A 23,853-nucleotide genomic window follows, 5' to 3' on the forward strand; every position below is an offset into this window, starting at 1 on the left:
CTATATAAGTGGGCTGAAAAATCAAATCTCTTATTTCCTGATCGCACACACACATACGCATAGGGCACACGTTGATATCTCTGTGAAAAAAGTTCTGATTATCCTAAGACTGGTCAAATAGATTCCTTACCTCAGATCAGATGTTCTCCAAAAAGATTATTCCAATTCCTGAGGGGTTTTCTGGGGGTTTTCTTTTTGCGATCGAATAAGATGCATTTGGTCTTTTTAGTGTTAAGCCGACGGTTTTGAAAGGACTGCTCGATGGAAGTGAGACTGTCTTGAAGAGTGGAGGCCGCGGAATGGAGAGAAGGGCCAGAAGCATACAGAATGGTGTCATCAGCATAAAGGTGGATCCGAGAGCTGCCTGCAGCCTTCGCCACTTCATTAATATAAATGGAGAACAGGGTAGGACCCAAGATTGAGCCCTGAGGCACCCCTTTAGTGATGGCAAGTGGCTCAGACAGGATATTCTCTGTCTTGACCTGTTGGATCCGGTTAGTAAGGTAGCTGGCAAACCAGTTGCAGCAGGTGGGGGATAAACCAATGCTGGAGAGCCTACCCAGAAGGGTCTTATGGTCAACTGAATCGAATGCCTTGGCTAAGTCTATACAGCTGGCAACGCAGACCTGCCTGTTGTCCAGGTCAGTGATGATGTCGTCAAGGACCTTAAGCCTGGCCAGAACGGAACCCAGATTGAAGATCGGACAGAATATGATTTGTGTTGAGGAAATTATCCAGTTGTTTAAGGACCAGCTTCTCAAGAACTTTAGCCAAGCATGGCAAGATGGAAATGGGCCGGTAGCAGTTGGGGTCAGAGCTACAGCCGCCCTTGAAGAGGGGGAAGATTAGAGCTGATTAACCTTTCACTACCACACTATAGACGGTTAACCTTCTATAGTGTGAAAGTGAAAGGGTTAAAGTTCCAATAATTTTCTAGCTCTCATACCTCGTTTGTAGAGGTGGGCAACATCATTGACATACATTATCTCAAACTCCGCCCTCCTCTCTTGATCCTCCAATCACAACCGCTGCTTCCCAAACTTTGTTTGTCAGAGGAAAGCGACAGTTGTGATTGGAGGATCAAGAAAAGAGGGCGGGGTTTCGGCTCTGGTATACGAATAAACTTGACTCGAGTGGAGACCTACCTTGTATCTCTTTTTGCAGCCTGGGACGGGACAGGCGAAAGGCTTCTCGTCTCCTCCGTTCATACACATGGAACTGAGGATGGACTCCGAGCTGATGGCACTCTCTGTCGTCCAAGACTCATCGCTGTCCGAGTCCTCATAGTCCACCTCCTCCTCATCACATTCACTGCCTGAGAAAGGACAGACAGAGAGACAGACAGACAGTAGGGATGGGTACCTTTCACATTTGAACCGATACCGGTACCTGTGGACGAAGCCTCCGGTACACGAGGAGGCAGCCGTCACATCTTTTCACCTGCACAGCGCGATCTCTCAGTGGCGAGGAGTAACGCGCGGGAGGCTCACGCTGCCCCCGATACTTCCTGATTCTGCTGTACAGGCACACCAACCGACCTGTAGGAGTCGCTGTCCACAACGTCCGATCCCCACCCACCGGCTTTCCCACCCCCTAATACTGCCAATTGTATTAGTATGAACGACCAGCCAAGCCGGAAGCAATGCAGAGAGCTGGGCTCGAACCCAGCATCTCCTGAGTTAGTGGCGAGCGCCACTTAGCCGCCAGTCTACATTTTTTTTATCTACCTACCTCAGTTGTAAAAGAAATCGTATTATAGCCATGTTGCATATCTATAGATCGGGCCAAATCTACTCTTTCCAATGGTAGAGTTCAATCTGGATTTAGTATCACAAGAACCGTCAATGAAATCTGTAAATAATAAAGTTAATTATGGACATTGCTCTGCCATTTTGGATCGGTTTTTCAACTCTGATTGTTGCGGGGGGGGGGCAGGTGGCGCACGGAGATTACGTTCGTCACCAACACCGGGAGACACTAGGATTCGCCTGTTCGAATCCAGCTCCCGGCGTTGCTATCAGCTTGGCTGGCCCCTCACACTGATACAATTGGCCGTATCAGAGGGTGGGAAAGCTGAAGGGTGGGTCCTGGGCGTTGTGGACAGCGACCCCTACAGTTCGGTCGGGGCGCCTGCTCAGCGAGGGTTGGATCTGAGGAGAGATAGTGTGGCCTCCCACACGCTACACTCTCCCCGGTGAGAACCTGCGCAGCCAGGTTGGCCTGCCCCAGGCTGCACATGCGTCGGAGGAAAGCATGTGACAGTCTCCGGTCTCCCGGACCAACAGTAGGGGAAAGTACACAACAACCAGGAAGGGTGGGATGGGAGAAAATCGGGAAAAAGGAGGGGAAGAAAGGCCGTCAACTAGAACGCCTCTATAAAAAAACCCGCCTCACCATCCACGCCGACCTCCACAAACAGCACGTCTCCTCCTACCGTGATGCACTCCAAGCTGCCAAATCTGCCCACTACTCCACCATCATCAACAGCAGCAACCGCAACCCCCGGACCCTCTTCTCCACTGTCAAGAAACTCTTACAACCCCCGGACAATAACTCACTCTCCTCCCCTGACCTCTGCAACTCGTTTCTCCTCTTCTTCAATAATAAAGTATCTTTAATCAACAGCTCACTGACTGCCCGCATCGCCAATTCCCCCACCCTCGCCCCCCCCACCAACATTTTTCCCCCACCTGACTCCATCCCTCCCACCCCTTTTACTGCCTTCGCCCCAGTTGACTCCTCCTTCATCATGGACCTCATGACTACCTCCAAGACCACTACCTGCTCCCTTGACCCCCTACCCACTACTCTCACCAAAGCCTGCCTCCCTGCTCTCATCCCCCACCTCACCGCCCTTTTCAACCAGTCACTATCCCTAGGCCACGTCCCCTCCCCCTACAAACTCGCCGCTGTCACCCCTGTCCTCAAAAAACCCACTCTCGACCCATCCAGCCTCTCCAACTACCGCCCCATATCCAATCTTCCTTTTTTCTCAAAAACACTGGAACGTATTGCTGCCTCCCAACTCCACTCCCATCTCCAGTCCAACACCCTATATGAACCCCTTCAGTCTGGCTTCCGTCCCGCTCACAGCACCGAAACTGCACTGGTAAAGGTCATCAATGACCTCCTCATCTCCGCTGACTCCGGTGCCCTCAACATCCTGATCCTACTCGATCTCAGTGCAGCCTTTGACACAGTGTGTCACTCCATCCTCCTCCAAAGGCTGCACCAACTGGGTGTTGAGGGCACAGCACTTGACTGGTTCTCCTCCTACCTCACTGACAGACACCAATTCATCTCCCTCTCCGGCCACACCTCCCCCCCCTCCCCAGTCACACAGGGGGTCCCCCAAGGCTCAGTCCTCGGCCCCCTGCTCTTCATCTGCTACATTCTCCCCCTTGGTCACATCATTCGCAAATACCACCTCAACTTCCACTGTTACGCTGACGACACCCAAATATACATCAGTACACAATCCCCCCACAGCCCACCCCTCAGTCACATCGAATCATGCATCACCGAACTCCAAACTTGGATGACCCACAACTTCCTCAAACTCAACAGTGACAAGACTGAACTCCTCATCATTGGCACCAAAACCACCCTCACCAGATCCGGACCCATCACACTCACCATCAACGACTCCACCATCACCCCCTCCCCCCTAGTCCGCAACCTTGGTGTCCTCCTTGACCCCACCCTCTCATTTGACCCCCACGTCCGCTCCATCGTGAAAACATCCTACTTTCACCTCCGCAACATCGCAAAAATCCGTCACTGCCTCTCCCCCCCCGCTGCTGAATCCCTCATTCACGCCTTCATCTCCTCCCGCCTGGACTACTGCAACTCCCTCCTCACTGGTATCACCTCCCGCTCCCTCCATAAACTGCAAATGGTCCAAAATTCAGCCGCCCGCCTCCTCACTAACACCCGGTCCCGCGAACACATCACTCCTGTCCTCCACTCCCTCCACTGGCTCCCGATCAAACACCGCATTAACTTTAAAACACTACTCCTCACCTTCAAAGCCCTCCACAGCCTGGCCCCCCCCTACCTGACTGATCTCCTTCTCCCCTACCGCCAAACCCGTTCCCTCCGGTCCTCCTCCACTGCCTCCCTCACTGTCCCGACATCCAAGCTTAAAAACTTCGGAGATCGGGCCTTCTCTCGCACTGCACCCCGACTCTGGAACTCCCTCCCCCAGTCCATCAGAGACTCCCCTACACTCTCCACCTTCAAAGCTCGCCTCAAAACCCACCTGTTCTCCCTTGCCTTCAACCCCCCCCACCCCTAAACCCCCCCCTCCCCTCCAACCTGATCGATATGTCTCGAGTCTTTTTTTTTTTTTTTTGTGCCATCAGGCTGTCTCCCCCGTTCCCCCCATGGTCTCATGTTCCTTTGTTTTTGTTTCTTTGTTGTTTTGTTTTGTTTCTTTGCTTTCGTCTCTTTGTTTGTACCCCTGCTCCCGACTACTGTCAGCGACTTCGGGTTATTGAGAAGCGCTATATAAATTAAATGAATTATTATTATTATTAATTATAATAAAAAAAAAATAAAAAAACTCTGATTGTTGCTAAACGTTCACAGAACGTACTAGACACAATAACTGCGCTCCAATATATGACAATAAAATTCAGTTTTGTGATAGATAATCCAGAGAAATAAATGGCGTTGCGGTGATTCATAGCGTTTTTCTTTTCTTTGCAATACCGAAAATTGCCACCGTTGGATCTCGCGTGAATCGATACACGGTAGTACCGACGTGTTTCGGCCGGTACCCTTAAAAGTACTGAATTCGGTCCCCATCCCTAGCAGACAGACAGATAGACAGGCAGTGAACGACTCTTCCAGTATTTAATACCATGTGTATAATCACAAATATTGGTCTGTAATTAGGGATGTCCGATATTATCAGCCTACCGATATTATCGGCCGATATTGGCATACAAATTTGATATCGGAAAATATCGGTATCGGTTTAAAAAAAATACGTTATTTATTTATTTATTTTTACATTTATTTAACCTTTATTTACCCAGGCAAGCAAGTAAGAACAAATTATTCTTTTATTTATTGTCAAAGTATGCATAATGTTGTGTTAATTCCACGACAAGAGATATGTAATGTTAATTACCTGAAATTATTCCGTTTTTTGGTGGGGGAAACCCTGCATATATCGGTATCGGTTGATATCGGTATCGGAAATTAAGAGTTGGACAATATCGGTATATCGGTATCGGTAAAAAAGCCAATATCGAGCATCCCTATCTGTAATGCTTTAATAAAAATATCCATCAAGTATTGGATGTTGGATGGAACAAGATGGATGTTCCTGATGTTTGTTTGTCAGAGGAAAGCGACAGTTGTGATTGTAGGATCAAGAAAAGAGGGTGGGTTTGAGTTTGATTTGGTCTCACTCTACTCTATTCTCTAATTTGGTCTTGTTGAAAATAAATACTAGTTTTCTGATCATACATTCAGGACCCGCCTGAAACATGCCCAGGACCCATTCCTGATCCTGAACCACCGTTTAAGAAACCCTGTCCTCTGTTAATGCCCAGACTAATCTACAGCAGTCGTTTTTCTTACATTGCGTTATGAACAAGATGTTGAACGTCTGTAACAGGAGCTTCTAATGGCTTTAACACTTATATAACACATAGTAATCCATTATAGCAGTATGGATTAAGTAGGTGTTAACCCATGGGTCTCTCAAACTAAGTAGCTATGATTCATGCACTGTGCATACTGTCTGTAATCCTGGGGAGGGGACAACCTTATAGCCTTTAAGCTCTTGGACCGACAAACGTGGATTAATACAATTTGTCGACATGTGTTTTTCGGGGTAATGTTTCCATATTTCCCCACTTGCTTTTTGTCACTGTATCCATGTTTGTGGAAAGACTGAATGATGCCAACTGTGGGAAAGAATGCCGTCCTTTTCCCAAGGTCTCTGGGTTAATCGGCTGTCATTTACAATTAGGATTAAGAAGCCTTGAATCCCCAAACCACAAGAACCAAAGAAGATGAGGCTGTGTTGTTTTACAAACCGAGGACGTGAGAACTCACTACGGGGAACACACTTCAGTAAAGGCAAGCTAGGCACCTGCAGTCCCTCCCAGTGTGTAGTAAACTGTTTTCAGTACAGTAAGTCGTTCTCTGATGACTGAATACGTGACAAAAGCATTTCTAGAAACGAGAGTATTCCCACGTGTCCCGCATTCATCTCTTATTTCGTTCCCGTCGACCCGATGAGGATTTACTCGCCAAAGTCATTGGTATTCAGCAATAATATGATATAATGTCGTGAACACATCTGTGCATCAACATCATATATTTTAGATACAGTGTCGTGGATATTTTTGTTTATGGATAATAGCATTAATATGGTAACTCCACATTGGTATTAGGGTCATGGATTGGTACATTTACAGAGGAGAGATGGTCAGTGCCAACTCAACATTTACACATTTGTTAAGACGGTAAAACAAACGTGAATTAACCTACGTTTTGCATTTTTGCTTTGCATATAACATATATAGCCTACAGCATAAACATATAAAATGTTATAATCCAAATCATTAAAACATTTTAATGATCGATGCACCACATATGAGTTTAACCCTTTCACTACCACACTTAACCCTTTCACTACCACACTACATTCGCTCAGTGCATGGGCTCCCCACTGTTTTTTTTTTTACTGTTTTGTAGATTCATTTATTCATTTGGGCACTACTGCAAAAAGCTGTGAGGAGGTTGTAAAGGCTTGAGTTAATATTGAGTGGCAATCTGGAGTATGGAATGAATAGCTTACACAAGGAAAGTGCCATGTGATTTCACGAGAGGCCTAATCAGCTTCTGTAGACAGCTGTCATCGCTGGAGACCCCCGCTGGTCATCCTTCTATTGCTTGGAAATACAATTTATGATCTTTTCGGCGTTCTGTATTGGTATCGTCTGGAGAGTGGTTTTATTATCTGCACAGCGTTTCCCATATCTTTCCAAATGACCTTTCGGGTCATTTGGAAAATGGAAAAGCTGCATTCATATTCATCTTATTGAATATCTACAATGAGAATATCGCTGCCGGCGGGACAAAACCTCATAACTCCAAAAACCCAACTTTTCAGCAGATGAAAAAAAACGAACACAGATTTGAGGGCGAATAGAGTTACAAGGTTTAGACAGATGATTGGTTTAATGCTTTCCCATTGTCTAGACTTTGTAAAACCACACACACACATGGAGGATGATCTACTGAGTTGATAAAAAAAAAAAAAAATATGGAGTTAGGACGTTTTGTCCCGCCAGCAGCGATATGTAAAGTGAATAACAAGTAGATAGCCCATACAGTATATGCATGTGTAGATGGCACTGGCCACGGATCATCTCAGCTCCTTATTAATTACAAGCATGAAGGTAGTTCACGCTCATATCGCACACACATCACTCACGGTCAGCCACTCTGCCTCTAGTGGCAGCTGACAGGAGTCCACTCTGCCTCTAGTGGCAGCTGACAGGAGTCCACTCTGCCTCTAGTGGCAGCTGACAGGAGTCCACTCTGCCTCTAGTGGCAGCTGACAGGAGTCCACTCTGCCTCTAGTGGCAGCTGACAGGAGTCCACTCTGCCTCTAGTGGCAGCTGACAGGAGTCCACTCTGCCTCTAGTGGCAGCTGACAGGAGTCCACTCTGCCTCTAGTGGCAGCTGACAGGAGTCCACTCTGCCTCTAGTGGCAGCTGACAGGAGTCCACTCTGCCTCTAGTGGCAGCTGACAGGAGCCCACTCTGCCTCTAGTGGCAGCTGACAGGAGTCCACTCTGCCTCTAGTGGCAGCTGACAGGAGTCCACTCTGCCTCTAGTGGCAGCTGACAGGAGTCCACTCTGCCTCTAGTGGCAGCTGACAGGAGTCCACTCTGCCTCTAGTGGCAGCTGACAGGAGCCCACTCTGCCTCTAGTGGCAGCTGACAGGAGTCCACTCTGCCTCTAGTGGCAGCTGACAGGAGTCCACTCTGCCTCTAGTGGCAGCTGACAGGAGTCCACTCTGCCTCTAGTGGCAGCTGACAGGAGTCCACTCTGCCTCTAGTGGCAGCTGACAGGAGTCCACTCTGCCTCTAGTGGCAGCTGACAGGAGTCCACTCTGCCTCTAGTGGCAGCTGACAGGAGTCCACTCTGCCTCTAGTGGCAGCTGACAGGAGTCCACTCTGCCTCTAGTGGCAGCTGACAGGAGTCCACTCTGCCTCTAGTGGCAGCTGACAGGAGTCCACTCTGCCTCTAGTGGCAGCTGACAGGAGTCCACTCTGCCTCTAGTGGCAGCTGACAGGAGTCCACTCTGCCTCTAGTGGCAGCTGACAGGAGTCCACTCTGCCTCTGCGATGGTGAAGACCTTGTAGACATGCCGCCGCGCTCGTCACTTTGTATCTCTGCTTTCCTACCGGACACACACCACTACGCATCTCCACGATACAACCGAGCACAACGCCGCGTCGCCACGGTTACCTGTAGGCGTGCTGCTGCGGAAGGAGGAGGAAGGGGTGATGGGCGGGGTGACCGGAGGAGTGAGGTTGCCGCTGCTGTGGCGAGGGGGCGTGGCCACGTTGCTGCGAGACACGCCGCCCGCGAGGGACAGAGACAACTTGGGCTGCACCTTCTTCTTCAGCGTCTCGTGCTCCCGCCGCGCCGCCTCCGTCATGAACCTGCCGGGAAAAGAGGGGGGGGGGGGGGGGGGGGGGGGGGGGTCGGCCCTGCCTCCTTTTTACCAAAAGAGGGTCATGTCGTTCAGCACGCCGTCGGTAAATTAGTCGAGGGCCCCCAGACTTTAATAAACCTCTATCTGCGGAGTTGGCTCCTGTGAGACATATGCTCTGAATCAATATATCGTTGGGACCCATTGCCACGAATAAATAGAAGAAGACCAAAGTTTATGATGGATAGTAAAGTCTTTGGGTAAATGTATGCCGTAAAAATGAAATGTTCACACAGACACTGTTAAAAGCAAAAGTGGAATTAACAGATTAGGTGGAAACCACATCAAGATGTGTTTGTAAAGGCAGGGAGACAGCGTGTAGCACACAGCCTTTAAAACCACCATTGAAACACTAAATCAAAGGCCAGTGGGATGAGCCCAATGCAATATAAAAACCCAATTACCAAATGCTAAAACAATTAATGTGAGTAATCCACCAGATGAGGCTTCTGGCTGCTGTATTGCATTTTCTCATAGAACTACACAGTAAGCTAAGCACATATATATATACAGTATATATATATAAATACAAGTACAACTAAATAAAAAGTCTTGGAGGGCGGTGTACTGTACAATAACTGACTTACCAGACTTCATACACAGGCTTTCACAAGGCCAAGAGATGACATCTTTATTGTCACTATTATTTCATATTTAAGTGGAGAAGCTCTCGATATGTGTTTCACTCCAAGACAGCGTCTTGTATTTATGCTACAATAATAATCCCTTCAGGTTGAATCACACACTGGTCTCGTGAAAGGCGTAATTCAGAATAGTGTCACTTTTAGGGGTGTAATGAAAAGAACAAAAGAATAAAAATTATAGATTATATACACAGTACACACACTACACAGCTTGGTTTGGTTCAGAAAAAACAACACTTTCATTTCATAGTCATAAACTGATGCACCAGTTAAACTGACAGAGAGACCAGGGAATGAGGAGGAGGGAAGGAGAGCGGTCTACGCGTTTTTTACGTTTCGTATATTGAACGTACATGACTTCACATGTTTGATTCTGTACTGAGATGGTTCTGTTGCTACTGTGTGGCCGTTGATGAAGCTCACCTGTTGATGTAGCTGAGGGCCACATAGGTGGGCTGCTGCTGCTCCTGTTTCTCCAGGAGACGGGGGTCTGTGTCTATGAGAGAGGGAGGGAGAGAGAGGGGGGGGAGAGAGAGGGGGGTGGGAGAGAGAGGGGGGAGAGAGAGAGGGAGGGAGAGAGAGAGGGGGGGAGAGACAGAGAGGGAAAGAGGGGGGAGAGAGAGGGAGGAGAGAGGGGGGGGGAGAGACAGAGAGGGAGAGAGAGGGGGGGGGGGAGAGGGAGAGAGGGGGGGGGGAGAGAGGGGGGAGAGAGAGAGGGAGGGAGAGAGAGAGGGGGGGAGAGACAGAGAGGGAGAGAGAGGGGGGAGAGGGAGAGAGAGGGGGGGGGAGAGAGAGAGAGGGGGGGAGAGAGAGAGAGAGAGAGAGATGGGGGAGACCGAAAGAGAGGGGGGGGAGAGAGAGAGGGGGGGGGGGGGCGAGAGAGAGATGGGGGAGACAGAGAGAGAGGGGGGGGGGGAGAGAGAGAGGGGGAGACAGAGAGAGAGAGGGGGGGAGAGAGAGAGAGGGAGGGAGAAAGAGAGAGGGGGAGAGAGAGAGGGAGGGAGAGAGAGAGGGGGGGAGAGGGAGAGAGGGGGGGAGCGAGAGAGAGGGGGGAGAGAGAGAGAGAGAGAGAGAGAGAGAGAGAGAGAGGGGAGACAGAGAGAGAGAGAGGGGGGGGAGAGAGAGAGGGGGGAGACAGAAAGAGAGAGGGGGGAGATGGAGAGAGAGAGGGGGGAGAAAGAGAGAGGGGGAGAGAGAGAGGGGGGTGAGAGAGAGAGGGGGGAGAGAGAGAGGGAGGGAGAGAGGGGGGGGGAGCGAGAGAGAGACGGGGGGAGAGAGAGAGGGGGGAGACAGAGAGAGAGAGGGAGAGACAGAGAGAGAGAGGGGGGAGATGGAGAGAGGGGGGGAGAAAGAGAGAGGGGGAGAGAGAGAGGGGGGAGAGAGAGAGAGAGGGGGGAGAGAGAGAGGGAGGGAGGGAGAGAGAGAGGGAGGGAGAGAGAGGGGGGGAGAGAGAGAGAGGGCGGGGGAGAGAGAGAGAGGGAAATAAGATAGATAAGATAAGATATTCCTTTATTGGTCCCATTGGGGAAATTCAGGCGTCATAGCAGCATGGGGGATGGGTGGTACAGGTATGGGCAGGGTAATAGTAGAAAGACATAAATATAGGCAATAAAATTAGATCTGAATATAAAAATCTGAGAAAAATAAACAAAACAAAGGTGCAGATGAGGGTCTGTGTGTGCATATGATGTGTTACTCTCAATAAATACAAGCAATACAAGACAATACTATGACTAAGAGAGAGACAGAGAGAGTTGGTTGTAATATCCAGTGACAGCAGCAGCCAGGGGGCTATGGAGGCCTGGAGGGGCACAGGGTTCTGGCTCAGCCCGACCCGAGGGGCAGCGCAGACACAGTGATGATGTCACCCTGTGTCACCGTCTAGACCGCAGACGCTGTCAAGCAAAGTGCTGCTCTGGAGACCCTCCACTAACCACCTCATATCCCCCCTGCTCTTCAACGTCAACACTCTTACCCTTTAACTTTATTAAAGCCTAGGACTACAAGCAGAGCTGGATCTAATCTACGCATTGTGTGACGGAGGCTCCAGAGTGTTCTCACAAGATCTGTCTTTTTCTTTTAAATAGCCTCGCCGCGGCCACCATATTGCTCATGGGAGAGACCACACTTGACACATTTTTTCCCATGCTGCTCTCCAGACGTTTGGCTCACTCTGCAGAGCTACAATGGCCAACCTCCACACACCCTGAGGTGAACCAGGCCCGACTTCAAACGGCCTGCCCACTGCATGTGGGAGCAGGGAGATGTCTCATAAAAACAGACCTGCGTCTGCCACTCACCAGCTGTGCCTGCCTGCAAGTTTGACTAGTCCCACGCGGCGGTCAGATCCCACCGTCTTACGTCAGCAATTCCATAGACGGTAGGCATCTTAACGGCCGGTTACTTGAGAGACGAACCTCTATGACAGAGCTGTGAACAAGTGCTGCCCCCGTGTGGTCAATGGTATTACTGGTTCCTATTCATCAGTTCATTCACAGACAGACAGCTAAACGCTCCCTAGTCCAAATGTTCCTTCTTCCATTGTTTGACTATGGTGATGTTATTTACATGCATGCAAGAGTGTCCCTGATCACATTAATGTTTTCACTAAGTTTGCCTCCTTTTCAACACATCACTGTGAGTTATACACATCTGTAAATTGGCCATCATTACACTTTCAACAGGAAATTCATTACACTCATTTACAAAACCCTCCTTGGTCTGACTCCTCCTTATGTGATACACCTGTTAAAATTGTCATCTACTCCCTATAACACCAGAGCTGCTCACCATATCTCGCTAGATGTTCCCCGTGTTAACACTTCTTTTGGTCAATCCACCTTCCAATTTACTGCTCCCAGCAGTTGGAACGAGATGCAAAAGACTTTGAAAGTGGACAAATTGACTGCCCTCAATACTTTTAAGGACTTTATCTCACACAGGAGTTTTTTACACACACCTGCAACTCTCCCCCAGCCTTTTAACTGTAATTTGTCTGGTCTGCTTCATGTATTACATACCTGGTCATTTCAATCGGTTGTTAGGCCAATGGCTATTGTTATATGGTTTAATTTAGCTCTCACAATTTAAACAAAGGTTGAAGTTTCAAAGAAAGAAAAACAAATCCTTTAGTCTGTTGTTGTCCTGCTCAGGACCGGGGTATTCCTAACCAGGCAGTGGTGTTTGTGGAAGTTTGCATTCCTCTTAAAAATCAATTGGTATCACTAGCTGTAAGTTAACTACAGTTAGCGTTCAGCTAGCAGTATGCATTATTTTCAATTAGGAATGCTAACAAACAATGCTAACAAGCAGCTTTTCAGTTAACAGACGTGACAAGACTGCAACGTTCACTAAACTGTGACAAGTGCATGGAGAAGAAAAACACAACACATTTTTAAAACTGCCAATGTGTCCTTTAAAGTCTACACTAAATAAGTAGGGTAATGTTTAGAATGCATTTAGCCTCAGTGAGATTCAAGATTCAAGAGGTTTAATCATCACATACACAAGACATATAGTGAAATGAAGGTGGCCATGCCCGCCTTCGATTGTGCAAAAAATACAATATAATAATAGAATAAAATAGAATAGATAATAAAATAAAATAGACATGATAAAAAGTACTAAGATAAAATACAATACAATGCTAAGCTGGGAGGAAACTGTACATTGGCAGCTACCCTCTGCTCTGAGTTTTAAGAGCATACTTTAAGAAATAACAGACTAATAGTCAATGTTGCGCCCTCCCCAGTTTGCAGGATGTGCTGCCCATTTGTTATCATTCTGCTATCATTCAGTTGTAGATGTGTGTGTGTATTGTGCATATGTTTATGTATCTTTATGTTAACATTAACATTACTACTGATCCTGTTCTAGGACTCTTTGTTTAAACTTAATTAAACCCCTACGGTTTAACAATGATGATAATAATAATTATTATTGTTATTATTATTTTCTTCTACCTTTTAAGAGGCATTTAAATATTAATTTGTTGTGAGAGTGTGGCGTGTAGCCACTGAGAAGGAAGTCTGCTTTTTACCTGGCTGTTTGCGTTTTAGTTTGCAGACGACCAGGTGGGATGCAGCTTAATCTCCGGATAGGAGAAGTTATAGTAGTGGGGGGGAGGGGGGAGGGAATGGGGGATTGTGTTGTTTTTTGTTTTTCTTTTCAGTCGACTCGCTCTGTTTTATTTTTGTTTTCACGCTCACGCTCGGTACTCAATGGCAGGGACGTGCACAGGACTTTAGAGGGGCAGGTGCTCAAAGGCTGAAAAGGGCACTACACTTGTGTGTATATATTAACCGAGCGCGCGTAGCGCGCAAGCACGATTTTTAAGGGCCCTTTTTGGGCGGGGGGCCCCCTTTTTATGCTTTTTGGGGGGTTTTGGTGATCAAATATTGAATATTGAACTATAATAATCAGTGCAGGAGCTCACTTATCCTTGAAAGACACTTTTATCACTGACTTAAAAGGCCCATACATCTCCATAAATGTTCAGGGGGGAGGGAATAAGTGCTTACCCTACAGACCCCAAGAAGTGCTGTATATTCTGTATTGTTTAATATAAATGCATTTTTTATTCCAATCCCGATTTGTATTTGAGATTCTAAATCCCATCGGACTTGACTTCTTCGTGTCCCTCAATGAGTGTAATACCAGCATGCGCCACAGCGATTTCTATCATCATCATCATCACCACCCACGCTATGCATAAAATATATAGGTCCGCGGAGAGGCACGCTGAGGAGGCAGTGCAAACTGCAATGGAATATGGGGCATCTCTCTCTCTCTCTTTACCTAATATTTTGATTCTATCCTGACATTTTTCAGTTGGAAGGGCAGTCTATATGCGTAACAGTAAAAAAAAATATATATATTTTTTTTTCAAAAAGGGCACTTTTTTGAAGAGGCTCAAAAAGGCAGGTGCTCAGGCACCCCTTGGCCTCTATGTGTGCACGTGCCTGCTCAATGGAACCTTAACAAGTGAATATGTATCTATTATAGTTTTCTACTCCAAACGAATTACATTCAATCAGACTGCATCCTTTTTAGACTATGGCTAATTTGAATATCCTGATCTGGAATACAGGGGGTCTCAATATACCACATAAACGCACAAGTGTACTAACGTGGCTAAAAAGGAAGCAAGTGGATCAGGCTTTACTGAGCGAAACGCGTCTTTTATTGGCGGATAACGCAAAATTGGCAAATACATTTTATCATAACATAAGTTCTTCTTCTTTTAGCACCAAGGCCTGAGGGGTAGCCATAATAGCAAAGAAAAATTTGAATATTAAACTGTTAGATGTGTGGTCTGATGCAAATGGTCGAATCACTATTGCTAAAATAGAATGCTCTAACCGAAAAATTGCACTGATTTCTGCATACGCCCCTAATTTGTATGATGCTAACTTTTATGCTGTACTAACTTCAGCTATGTTGAAACTACCTGATTACTCTTTAATAGTAGGAGCTGATTTTAATGCAGTTTGGGATCCATCAATTGATAGATCCAATCACGCGGAAAACTCTGATCAGAAGCAAGCTACCACAGCCCTACAGGCCTGGTCTAAGGACACAGGGGTAATTGATATGAGGCGGTCGCTCAACCCATCCGCGAGGGATTACTCCTTCTTCTCATCAAGACATAAGACCTCTTCCAGAATTGATTATGTTTTTTCTTCCCCACATCTCTTTGATAGCTTTGATGTTGACTTATTGCCCATAGCACTTTCAGACCACAAAGGTATCCTCCTCAAAGGTTCACTCAGTAAAATAACATCCCGTGCCCCTAGATGGCGTTTTAACTCAACACTTCTGAAAAATGGAGAGTTTAACTTGCAATTTAAAGAGAAGCTCACTGAGTTCCTGCAGTTTAATGTTGGCTCTGTACAGGACCCCAGAATTCTATGGAATTCGGTTAAGGGTTTTATCAGAAGTAACACTACTCTCTTTGCATCCAATCTTCGCAAGGGACGTCTCTCCAAGCTGGAGGAACTGGAAAAGCTTCAAGCCATGTTGATCTCTTCCTTGCAGCACAACTACTCTAGTCGACTGGAGCTTCAAATTAAGGTAGTGAAAAAAGAGATTAACTCCATTTTAAGACAACAATCTGAATTTCAGATGCACAGAACAAGACAGCACTACTACTTTCACAGCTCCAGGCCTAGTCACCTACTAGCTATGAAGATACGTGCCAGTGAGCAATTTGCGGATATCCCTTCCATTAAGAACCAACAGGGGGAGGTAACCACCAACCCCAAAAAGATTAATGATACATTTCGCTCTTTTTATTCCAACTTGTACAAGTCAGAGGTGGTCTTTGATCATACCAAGCTGGAGGAATTTCTTGATCAAATCAACCTACCACAGATCTCAGAAGAAAGTGCTAGGTTGCTAGCCGCACCAATCACGCTGGTTGAACTTAGAGAGGCGATTGCGAATATGCAACGGGGCAAGGCTCCCGGATGGGACGGCATTCCACCGGAACTCTATCTTGCATTTTGGGATGTACTCGGTCCCTTATTACTCTCAATGATTTTACACTCAATCAAAGAGGGCAATTTTTCTAGAGATGTCAATATGGCGCTTATATCTGTTTTACTTAAGAAGGATAAGGACCCCACCGAATGTGGCAGCTACAGGCCCCTAAGTCTCCTCGGAGCCGATCTTAAGCTATATGCCAAGGTTCTAGCCACCCGTCTTCAAAAGCACATGACATCTCTAGTTCACCCTGATCAGACCGGCTTCATAAGAGGCCGCCTGGTTACTGACAACATCAGACGGTTATTGCACGTGATTAATGCCAGCAAGGATATTGCAATCCCTACAGCGTCATGTCCTTGGACGCAATGAAGGCATTTGACAGATTGGAGTGGTCTTATTTATGGGCAGTTCTCAGAAGGATGGGGTTGGGTGAGGGCTTCATTCATATGATCAAAGTTCTATACACTGGGCCTTCGGCCATGATCTTAATGGGAAAGTTATGTTCACCACTCTTCTCTGTCTCGCTCTCTTCTAGACAGGGTTGTCCTCTTAGTCCCGGACTCTTCGCTTTATCCCTCGAACCTCTAGCTCAATACATAAGACAATCCCAAATTATATCTCCTATTTCAATTCAGGGCACACATCACCATATTAGCTTATACGCAGATGATGTACTCCTGTTTATGCAGAATCCTTCCGTCTCTCTACCTCATCTGCTCGGCGTGATAGATGAATTTGGCAGCCTGTCCGGCTTTAAGATCAACTGGCCAAAATCTGCCTTTCTTCCACTTAATGAGCCTGCGAAGGCTACCATCCTACCGGCAAACATACTTATGGTGGAGCACTTTAAATGTCTCGGGATTGAAATATTCCCCACTATTAGCCAGGCGGTAAGGTATAATTACTCCAGCTTGGGTGACAGGATTACGAATGACTTTAACAGATGGTCCAAATTAAAAAAGCATTACAGGCCCGTGCGTCAATAACTCAAATGAATATTTTACCCAGAATTAACTTTATCAGCTCCATGCTCCCGTTACCTCCTCCTGCTGGTTACTGGCAGAAATTGCACTCTGCCTCATATAAATTTGTTTGGAACAATAAACGCCCGCGCTTGAAGAGATCAACTGCCCAAAGGAGTAAACTCGAAGGGGGCTTAGCATTTCCAGACTTTAAATATTATTTTCAGGCTTTCTCTCTGAGACCTTTGATCACTTGGTTTGACGCTCAAGCAGCTGTATCTTGGCGACCATTGGAGGAGAAGTTGGTGTCCCCATATAGACTTCAGGATATTGTGTATACCAACATATCAATTAAACAATGTAAATTACGATTTGGCCCTCTTATCACACATGTGATCCAGACTTGGCGTGACACTCAGAAAGGGGGTAAAAAACGCCAACAATGGCACACGCATTCCCCTCTATTTAATAAGAACGAGCGAGTGTCCATGTAGGATGATCACTGTACAGTCTGTATCAGTTATTGTCTTGTCATGTGGTGTTATTGTCTTGGGAAGTCTTTTTATGTATTATTATTGTATTGTTTGTGATATATGTTTTGTTTCATGTTGGAGAAAAAACAATAAAACAAATATTTGATCAAAAAAAAAATACAATGCTAAGCTTACTAATTAAAAGGCAATGGGTCCTATACTAACTATACTATACAGAACATAGTTATGTTTTTTTCCCTTTAAAGTGACCTTTTCTTTTGACACTCTTTTGACTGTTTCAGTGTCAAGGTGGTAAGCAACACCTTTATAGGTCTGTAATAAACCCTGAAGTCGTACAGATGTTCTTTCTCTTACAACCTCTGAACCTCATGCACTTTGCAGTGAAGCACCTTGGTGTATGTAAATCCCAGGCCCCTAATTCACACACCATATGACCCAGTAACCTCTCAGAGAGCGTAGCAGAGATACTCATTTTCCTGTTGGGATCCCCTCTATGAGGATATATTGCATCTTATGAACTGACCGTTAACATATATTGGTCAATCCTCCTTCCAATTTGCTTCCCTCAGTCTGCAGTTGGAGAGAGACGCAAAAGACTTGATGGATACTTCAGAAAATGGACAAATTGATCCCCCTCTCTACTTTTAAGGACTCCATTGCAGAGTCTATCCTGCTACTGTCACCCATCGCCTTTTAACTGTAATTTGACTGTTCTGCTTCATGTATTACATACCTTGTCATTTTATTTGGTTGTTTGTGTTTTAATTATCTCCCTTACCTCTGTGATGTATGTATCGTCGGTCTCTTTTCTATTTTATTTTCCATTATTATTTTGTCCCCTTTCCCTGTTACCCTTCGAGAGGCCCTTTTGTCCTTTTTGGCCATCATTGTAAATAAGAATTTGTTCTTAATTGACCTGCCTGGTTAAATATAGAAAATATAGAAAAATATAAAAATAAATACATAAATATCCGTGATACAAAAGCCATAATATACAGTACACACCACTATGTTTAAATCGACTTAACACTTTCAGCGCCGTAAGCTGTCCCCATCTCTGCCGCTTCAAGGCCAGCTTAAATTAATAAATTGTAGTCCAACATGGAAAAAATAGTTTGTTTCTACACACTGTAGTTTGTAGTTTATTACACGCTAAACATCGCGCATTTCCAAGATAATCCTTTTTCCATAGATTGTGAGATAAAACGCGTTATGTGCAATAAGCCCAAACCGTTCTGGTTGATCCCCTGAAACCCCAAATAAAAAGGTATATACCATGTACACACGTACTAGGGCTCAACGATTAATCGATTTTAAATCGAAATTGCAATTTGGAATGATGCAATTAGGAAGTCGCAAAAAAAATTTGAGATACAAGATCGGTTTGGGAGAGGGAGGTAAGGGGTTTTAGATTGTGTGTTGTGAAGTTTAGACTTCAGAGAGGGAGAGTAAAGTACAGAAAAAATGGTACCATTGGGTACCGGTATCGATTCCCAGGTAAAAAGAAACATTTTCAAGCCACATTTTACAATAAACCTCTGTGGGGCTGCTTAAAAAAGAAAAAAAATTATAATCGCAAATTTAATCGCAATCGCAATATCTGTCAGAAAAATCACAATTAGATTATTTCCCAAAATCGTGCAGCCCTCGTACCTTCATAAAATCATCAAGGGGGGGGGGGGGGGGGGTTGTTTTAACTCAAAACCATGATCGTGTTTGTCGAACATGTTTTACGTCCGGTAAAACACAAAACTGTAATTGTTAGAAAAACATGTTTCAGGTTTGGTAAAATAGACATAGAATATACCTTACCTTATAATATACCTTAGCCAGAAGGTATTCCAAAAAGAATAATTCCAAGTGATCGCATCGCCATCGCGATTACCAGTGTATATGTCTATACACGTTTCAATAGTAAATACGCTTCGGGAACGGAATTTCGAGGCGGTTAATGTGAATCTCTGTTCAAGCAGGAGGAGCCCTTACAAAAAAAGAAAAATAAAGGAAAACGTGTATCCACACCAATGCAATTCCAGTTCAGACACAGACGATACTGCCACCTGGTGATATTCGATCGGCATTGCAATTCCAACGTATACAAACGAGCCAGGGATGGCTAGAATGATCCGGATGATGATTTAGAACGGGGGATCAGAGGAGAAAGATCAAAGGATCAAAACCCGACTATACTCGTGATCGACGCTCAACCGCTGGCGAGATAACCCGACTATACTCGTGATTGGCGCTGAATGTGTTAGGCGTATAATTACCGGAGTTTGAGAAAGATAACTACAGTACGATAGACGGCAAACCCTGGTGCCTCGGCCGCTCTAGTGCACAGTAGCTTCTAGATCAGTGGTTCTCAAACTGTGGTACTTGGTGGTACTGCTGGTGGTACTTGAAAAAATAAAATAAATAAATAAATAAAATAAAAATTATATATATATTTTTTTGCAGTCAGGCCACTGAACTTAGAAGCAGGCCAGGCCAGTGTTTCTAGTTGCGGCGGCGCGATAGTTATATAACCTAAGTGGGGAACAACCAGGAGATCACTGTGACGGAGAGTAATGCAGTCTAAACAGTCATACATCTTTTATTCAACTTCAGCCCTGATCATAACCATTTTTATTTTTAGTTTTTTTGTAATGTCAGATAAAAAATGAAATACTCCCACTTTTCTGAAAAGAGTTGTTGTTAAATCTGACATTACAAAAAATTCATCAAAATCTGTGTTGTTGCTAATCATTGACACATGCCTAGCCTCTACTAATCCCCCCCAGAAAAATTTACTTTGCATTTGATATATTGAAAATATTTTACTTTTTGTGTGTTTTTTTTACAATAATTTGTGATGCCATCACACAAAATGGCATTTAAAGGGTAAAAATTCCAAAATTCCTGCACCAGAATGCAGGAAATTAAGTCTTTGTAACAAAATCATTCCTGGTGGGCGACCCCCACTTAGAAAGTGGCCTGACTGGGGCTATATTTCACACTATATTTCCCAGCCTGAATTATTTCCCCAGTCCGGCCCTGCTTATGTGAGTTGTCAATGGACAACAACATGCTGTGTGTGTGTGTGTGTGTGTGTGTGCGTGTGTGTGTGTGCGTGTGTGTGTGTGTGGGGGAGAGTGTGTGAGAGAAAGAATGAAGGACAATTGCTTGCTGTGTGTGAGAGAGAGAGAGAGAGAGAGAGAGAGAGAGAGAGAGAGAATTAAGTACATTTGCTGAAATACAGTTGTTCTTAATTTTCTCCTTGCTATGTGAGAATGTTAGTTATTATGTTCTCAATGCCCCTTGCATTGTATGAGTTGTGTGGAAGAGTTTGCTAGTTCTAGTTCCCTTTGTACATTGTGGCTGTGTCTGACAAAAGTTAACAATAAATAATGGTATTAGGAATACATTTGCCTCCTGCGTGAACTGTGCATAGCTGAATAGACTGTATTTTAACGTCGGCCATATGGTGGTACTTGGAGAGCCAGCTACGTTCTCAGGTGGTACTTGGTGTAAAAAGTTTGAGAACCACTGTTCTAGATAGTTCTATGAAAAGTCTACACAGAGTGGAAACACCGGAAATCGTGCCACGTTTCACTACGTTATGGACTCATGTCACGCTAACATTTAGTCATAAAGACAAATCCATCTTTGAAGATGACTTTGAGCCAAAGTTCCACTGCAATTCTCTTTCAGACAGGTACCTTGTGAGCACCTGGACGATGAGTTTGTTTCCAATAAAAAAAGAAAATTCTCCTTTTTTCAATTTTTCTCCCATCCCAATTCCACTGTGCCAATTCTCCCCTCCCCTGTCTTGAACATTGCTCGCATATGCCCCCCACTGGCCGGTTGTAGGGAGGATAGAAGCCTTGCATCACGTGTCCCCTCCGATACACGAGGAGGCAGCCTGTCACATCTTTTCACCTGCCAGCGCGGATTCTAATTGGCGAGGTGTAACGTGTGGGAGGCTCACACTACCCCCGCCATTTCCTGTCTCTGCTGTGCAGGCATCCCCCAACCGACCTGTAGGAGTCGCTGTCCACAACATCCAGATTACCACCCATCGACTTCCACCCGCTAACTCTGCCAATTGAGTTAGTATGACGGCCGGCCCAAGCCAGAGGCAACGCCGACAGCCGGATTCGAACCCGGTGTCTCTTGCGTTGGTGACGAGTGCAATGTCTGCTGCGCCACCCAGACGCTCGTTTCCAATTTTTCTTTTTTTAATAAAATGTATACACATTCTTGTTGGTTATTTGTTGGGCATAATTCCAGAAGTCAGATTTTATAAATGATAAAAAAAATTATAAACTCCACATTGGATGTTTGAATATTAACTAGGATAAGATAAGATATTCCTTTATTGATCCCCTTGGAGAAATTGGGGTGTCATAGCAGCATGGGGCAAGGGGGAGGAGAGGTACAGGTATGGGCAGGGTAATAGTAGAAAGACATGAATACAGGCAATAAAATTATATACATATTTTTTTGTATCCTCTTTTTCTCCGCCTGTTCCTCCTACTGGTCGGTACAAGGGAACCCTGAAATCTACCACATGCTTCCTCCGACACATGCGGAGACAGCCAGTGGCTCTTTTCTCACCTGGCAGCGAGGACTCTCATTGGTGAAGCGTAACGTGTGGGAGGTCACGCTGCCTTCACCATTTCCTGCCTTTCGCTGAGCAGGCGCCCAGACCTGACCTGTAGGCGTCGCTGTCCACAACGCCAGATTACCACCCGCGACTTCCCTCCCGCTAACTCAGCCAAACAAGTTAGTATGACGATCGGTCCAAGCCGTAGGCAATGCTGACTCCGGAGTCGAGACCGCAGCCTCTTGCATTGGGCCTAACAAAATTAATAGTTGGTTTCAGGTTGGTTGTCAGTTTGGCCATGGGTAGGTAGGGAATTTATTTTATTTTATTTTTTAATTTTATTCTTTCCCATGGCGACTATGGATAGGGAATTTCTTTATTTAATTAAAATGTTCACAACAACATGGATGCATGTACTCTGCCAGCATGTTTAATATCCATAATACTAAATGTTTGACTAAGATTTCTATGAAACTTTATTCTTAAAAAAAAAAAAAAAAAAAAAAAATCGGATTTTTTTTTTTTATATATATATATATATTTTTTTAAAACTCATAAAATATATTGGGTCGCACCTAAATCGGCAGGGTCGGTCGGCAACCTGAAACCAACTATTATTTTTGTTAGGCCTTGGTGACGAGCGCAATCTCCACTACGCCATCCGACCACCCGAGGCAATACAATTTGATCTGAATTAAAATAACGGAAAAATAAACTGTGTAAACAATATAACTGAGTTAAAAAAAACGTATACTGTAATTTCTTCTGAAAAGTGGGATCAGTCACCAAACTGGGCGAGACTGCTAAGATCTATAACAAGGTATGGCTAACTTTTGGGGGTGGGGCCTAATCAATATTATATCTCATCATCCATATTATCATCTATAATCTACAAATGGAAACCTGTGCCTATAAATTGGCCATAGGTGTTAACTTATGTGGAGTGTGTGTGGAGAAAAAAAACTGAAACTGAACGTATGCAGATGTGCACACACACACACACACACACACACACACACTTAAGTCTGACTGGGGTAATGGCTCACAGATGCACCACTCTTTCCATCCATAAAGGAAATACAAAAGAAACATTGCACAGCACCTTTTTTAACAATAGGCTAAAACCTTAATCCCACCACAAAGGGCCGTCCCAGCAGATCACTTTAACCCGAACCACATTCAGGTCTACAGGGGAGAGCAAACAGATTGGGGCCCCCGGTTAGTGGGCTCAAGTCAAGAGACCTACAACAGCCTTTCTAGACGTGCAGTATAGGCTAAGCACGGGTCCCGTCCACATTGTACCCTATACTTGACGCTTCAGTAGAGGCAGTGTTCCTTCATACTGGCATGCAGCCCCTGACGAGCGGTCCACCCCTCTGCACCCCCGAACTGAGGAACGGGGAGAGAGAAGGAACGCACACCTCTCCCCCACTCTCTCCAACCCACTCCTGGACGTGGAAACATTAAGTAAAGACACATTAATAACGGCCTTATTCCCACACCACCAGAAGCAGAGTGCTCTGAGGAGCATGTGGCGGTACATGTGCGTAAGAGAGTGCCCTATAGAAGAAATCCTCCCATTCCTTCTTCACATCTCTAATGAGCCCCGAGGAGCGGGAGCCTGTGTGTGTGTGTGTGGGGGGGGGGGGGGGGGGGGGGGGCTGCTCAATTAGCTGTGTATCAATCCACTCCCACACACTGTAAATCACACACACCTCAGGCCCCCCCCCCAATCCCTCAGAGCTATAGCTACCCTTCTGGGGGCCACCCTGCTCTGCCTCCACGCCAGGCCGGGACCGAGGGCGTCTGGAGAGGAGACGGGAGCCCCCTCTAATCGACCCACGCAGGTGGTCTGCCTCGGTGGTCTTTTACTGTCAGGGCCCTTCTGGGAGACTTCCCTCGCAGCCGGTGGATCAACGACCACGTAGGAGCTC

General features: G+C 45.7%; 1 protein-coding gene across 2 annotated transcripts in view; it reads right to left on the reverse strand.

The window, feature by feature from the left end:
- The window catches only part of jazf1b (JAZF zinc finger 1b), a 107,007-nt gene that overhangs the window by 19,258 nt on the left and 63,896 nt on the right, over positions 1–23,853 (reverse strand). For both annotated transcript variants that reach the window (XM_084335699.1, XM_084335698.1), the window contains 3 exons: positions 9,816–9,888; positions 8,502–8,698; positions 1,146–1,315 (listed from right to left, as the gene is read on the reverse strand). In XM_084335699.1, coding sequence (XP_084191825.1) covers positions 1,146–1,315; positions 8,502–8,698; positions 9,816–9,888 — 440 coding nt within the window. The remainder of the gene's footprint in view (positions 1–1,145; positions 1,316–8,501; positions 8,699–9,815; positions 9,889–23,853) is intronic.

Source organism: Notolepis coatsorum (assembly GCF_963971535.1).
Source record: "Notolepis coatsorum genome assembly, chromosome: 19".
NCBI classification, from domain to species: Eukaryota; Metazoa; Chordata; class Actinopteri; order Aulopiformes; family Paralepididae; genus Notolepis; species Notolepis coatsorum.